The sequence below is a fragment of the Sphaeroforma arctica genome (assembly GCF_001186125.1).
Source record: "Sphaeroforma arctica JP610 unplaced genomic scaffold supercont1.4666, whole genome shotgun sequence".
Classification (NCBI taxonomy): domain Eukaryota; class Ichthyosporea; order Ichthyophonida; genus Sphaeroforma; species Sphaeroforma arctica.
The window spans coordinates 971-2341 of NW_014035892.1; the positions used below are offsets into that span (position 1 = coordinate 971).

Consider the following 1371-nt stretch of genomic DNA (forward strand, 5'->3'; position numbering starts at 1 on the left):
CTATTTAGAGTTACATTTGTGCCGAATATCTCGTTGGTTCATAAAACAGTACACCGCGTATGTAAATCTTGCCGAAGGAGTCAATTCTCTTCGTGAGTATTGTAGTGCATTGTGGGGTGACCCTCCTATCGTATGTAGACTTTGCCGGCTAGCTGATGACCTTTCTCCGTTCACATTGTGATCACTTGTCATGGGTTTTAATTCTCACGCTTGCAGTAATCTCAGGTGTCTACATTCTCTTTCTCACTTTTTTCTCCCCAGCTAAACATCACGAAAAGAGAACCTCTGCCCAACAAACCTGTCTCAAGCGTACTCCGACTAGGTGCAACTACCTCCGCTAATATATCCAAACACGCTGATAATACACACAACAGTACTAGTAGCGCCCAAAAAGATACCAGCATAGACACAAACGCAATTGCGAGCACGGCTAAACACGCATATGATGATATCGAGAGTGCCGTAGGAGTGACTCTGTTCTCGTGCGACCATGTGATTCCCCCTGACAATCTTATTGCGCTGGCCGTGGGAGTGGGTCCGACGGGGAAACGACTGTCATTTACCTATGAGAATCGACAGAAAATAGACACGGTATGATATTGTGTTGATACTGGTGTCGTATATGCCGATTTATCGAGATATAAGAACATTTTGTTGTCATTTGCACTGGCTGTGGCGGCGTGTTCAACTGGGAAACGACTGTCATATACCAATGAGAATCGGCAGATAGGAGTTGCTACTGGCGGTTTTTGCCGATATATCGGGGTCGAAGAACTATGTTGTTTCACGGCCTGTGATGGTCGATCCCACGGGTGAATGTCTATCAATTACTTATGATAATTGACAGAAAATAGACACGGTATGAGATTGTGTTGATAAAGGAGCTGTATATGTCGATATATCGAGATACAAGTACACTATGTTTTCCTATTCAAGGTGCTGGCTATGCGGGTGGGTACGATGGGTACACAGCTGTCATTGACGAACGAGAATCGATAGCGAATCGATACGAATCGGCCTTGGTATGTGGCCATAGACTCGGGTTGACTAAGTGCATACTTGTGGATCGTACCCTAATAACCTTGCAGATAGATGAACTGGGAAGACTCGTGCTGCAAACATGCAGGCGTGTGCCGGATGGGGTGGTGTGCTTTTTCGCCTCTTACGATTACGCGACGTTTGTCTACGAACGCTGGGAAACCAACGGCATGCTGAAAACTATTGCAGGAACTAAAACGGTATGCGGTTACAGCTGGCAACGGCTTGTGATGTACAAATTAAAATGTGTATGTATTTGTGTGTATATGTGTGTGGTTGTATATGTATATGACTGTATATGAGTATGGTTGTTTATTTTCGTTAATATTTCTT

General features: G+C 44.3%; 1 protein-coding gene across 1 annotated transcript; it reads left to right on the plus strand.

The window, feature by feature from the left end:
• Positions 1-261: 261 nt before the first annotated feature.
• Positions 262-1246, plus strand: SARC_14469 (hypothetical protein; the record flags this gene model as incomplete). The annotated part of the gene is made up of 2 exons (XM_014291398.1): positions 262-591; positions 1089-1246. Coding segments are annotated over 2 exons (488 nt in total), but the record flags the coding sequence as incomplete, so codon positions are not given.
• Positions 1247-1371: the final 125 nt, after the last annotated feature.